The 2704-nt window shown below is 58.7% G+C and overlaps 1 protein-coding gene across 1 annotated transcript; it reads right to left on the bottom strand.

The window, feature by feature from the left end:
• Positions 1–666: 666 nt before the first annotated feature.
• On the bottom strand, positions 667–1940 carry LOC133351587 (G-protein coupled receptor 12-like). The gene has a single exon (XM_061566905.1). The coding sequence runs from the start codon at positions 1806–1808 to the stop codon at positions 801–803; it is 1008 nt and encodes a 335-aa protein (XP_061422889.1). The 5' UTR covers positions 1809–1940; the 3' UTR covers positions 667–800.
• Positions 1941–2704: the final 764 nt, after the last annotated feature.

The raw sequence follows: 2704 nt of genomic DNA, 5'->3' as shown, positions 1-2704 counted from the left end.
GCGCAGCTGCACTCCGAGATTGTTTCGCTCGCGCTGCTCTTGAATTCGGCGCGTTTCGTTTCGTTACATTTCTTGATATTTTTGTGTCCATCCGATGGGCGCGCTCGTTTATTGTTTTGTTTTTGGAGCAGGACGACTCTTTAAAAAATAAAAACATCGACCACGACGACGCCACGCTCAAGGTTGCACCTCCGAGGCCCCCTCAGTGTCGTGAAGGAGCAGCCTGGGCATCTGTTGCGCCATCATCCGCTGGGTGAGTCATTGGCAGCGTGACGCCACCGAGGAGTTTGAGAGAGTGACCGTGGCATCGTGTGTGTGTGTGCGCGTCTCTCTCTCCGCCCATCGCTCCACCTCTCTCTCTCTCTCTCCTGGCTCGTGTGTCCTTCCGTCCGTCCGTGGGGCACACGTGTCACACAGCGTTCCCGTGGGGGGGAGAAGACTTTGACTCACCACCATGCAGCTCTCACGCTGAGAATGTGAGTCACCGGGCGCAGTATCAGCAGTGCCACCACCACCACTACCACGGGTCCTCACGTTGACAGCCACGCAGTCGTTCTCACGTTGAGAAACAAACTGGCCACCACCCACAACTACACCACCACCAGTAGCAGCAGTAGCAGCAGCCATCACACGTTGAGAGGCAGACAGACTCACAACCACCACCACCACCACCACCTCCACTCCTCACTTTGACAACCAAAGTGGCCACCACCACCACCACTACCAACGCAACCACCACCCGCACAACGGGGCGGGTGGTGGGGCGCGCGCGCGCGGGCTCAGGGCAGGGCAGGCAGCGGTCAAACGTCGCTGGGTGTCCTCGCGCGGAAAGGCACGTTGGTGGAGAGGCACCCGCAGCACAAGATCCACAGCGCCTTCTGGATGTCCTGGTTGCGGAACGCGTAGATGATGGGGTTGATGACCGAGTTGTAGGTGGCGGGCAGCAGCGTGGCGTACGTGTAGACGCTGGGGAAGCTGAGATCGCCGATGAGGCTGTAGATGGAGAAGGGCATCCAGCACGCGGCGAAGGTGCCCAGGATGATGGCAAGCGTCGAGACGCCCTTCTTGGTGGTCACGTAGTGCGACGTGGCGAGGAAGTGGTGCTGCACGGCGATCTGCTGCGCGTGCCTGCACACGATCTTGCAGATCTGCGCGTACAGCTGCAGCATGATGGCGAACACGAAGAGGAAGGTGACGGAGAGGAAGACCACGTGGTTCTTGGTGAGCGGCCGGATGATGCTGCACGAGGCGAAGTCGCGCAGGCAGTTCCAGCCGAGCGAGGGCAACGCGCCGAGCACCATCGACGCGCCCCACGTGGTGGCGAGCATGATGTAGGTGCACGACATTGTTCTCTCCGAGTGGTAGGTGAGCGCGTAGTAGAGCGACAGGTACCTGTCGATGGTGATGGACAGCAGGCTGGACACGGACGCGGAGAAGGAGGCGACCAGGAGGCCGACGCTCACCAGGCTCGACGCGTCCGACTGGTACACGTACTGGAAAACGAAGTAGAAGATGAGTCCCAGGCCCGCGAGGAGATCGGCCGTGGCGAGGCTGCCGATGAGCAGGAACATCGGCTCGCGCAGCGCGGGCGAGTGGACGATCACGGCCACGACCACGGCGTTCTCGCACGCGATGAGTGAGCCCGTGACGCACAGCGCCACGTCCCACGGGTTCACCGACGAGAAGCTGGGCACCACGGAGGCGGCGGCCAGGGACGAGGAGGAGTTGCTGCCGTCGATGGAGCCCTCCATGATCATCGCGGCCGAGGGGGAGAGGCGCGCCGATAAGTTGGAGACGTCCTCGTTCATGCTCCGAGCGTTGCCGAGGCTCGGGCCGGCGGCGGCATCGGCTCGTCCTTCGGTCTTTCTCGTCTTCGTCGTCGTCTTTGCCAACACCACCACCACGACCACCACCACCACCACGACCACCACCACGACCACCACCACCACGACCACCACCACCACCGCCCTCGTCGGTCCGGCAGTCGCCGGTCACAGCAGCGGCCACTTGAGCGAGGAGATTGGAAGCGACCTGCAGCGGCGTGCGGACACATCAAAGGTTAGCGAGCGGCCGATAAAAGCACGGTCGGCTACGTACGGTGCGAAAGAAGTTCGACGAGCATGCGTACAAAGGCGGAGTAGTGAGTGTGCACGCTCACAATATTCGTCGATTTTTTTTTTATATTTACAAAAATTAAAATGACAACATCAGCAGCATGGTGAGAGATGGCGATATCGTCTTTATGTAAGTCCTTCACCCAGCAGTGGATTGATAGTGGCTGCTGCTGCTGATGATGATGATCAGTTTTTGTCATGCTCTTCTATGAAGGGGGTTGCTCATTCTTCTCTGCTGCCCCCACAGTCTGGGAAACCCCGTCCCCCAATTCAAATTCAGGCTCCAGACCTTTTTCATATCCTCTGTCTATGACTGGACCCATGGACTCACACAGAGACACATAGACTGACAAAGACACCCATGGATTTCACACGGAGACCCATGGACTCACACAGAGACCCATAGACTGACACAGACACCCATGGATTTCACACGGAGACCCATGGACTCACATAGATACCCATAGACTTGCATAGAGAACCCACAGCCTTACATAGGGACCCATATACTCACACAGAGACCCATAGACTTGCATAGAGAACCCACAGTCTTACATAGGGACCCATATACTCACACAGAGACCCATAGA

Source organism: Lethenteron reissneri, chromosome 5 (genome assembly GCF_015708825.2).
Source record: "Lethenteron reissneri isolate LAM-NWPU_2019-01 chromosome 5, ASM1570882v1, whole genome shotgun sequence".
Lineage (NCBI taxonomy): Eukaryota > Metazoa > Chordata > Hyperoartia > Petromyzontiformes > Petromyzontidae > Lethenteron > Lethenteron reissneri.
Note: the sequence above shows the minus strand (reverse complement) of the source record. Positions and strands in the feature narration are given on the sequence as shown.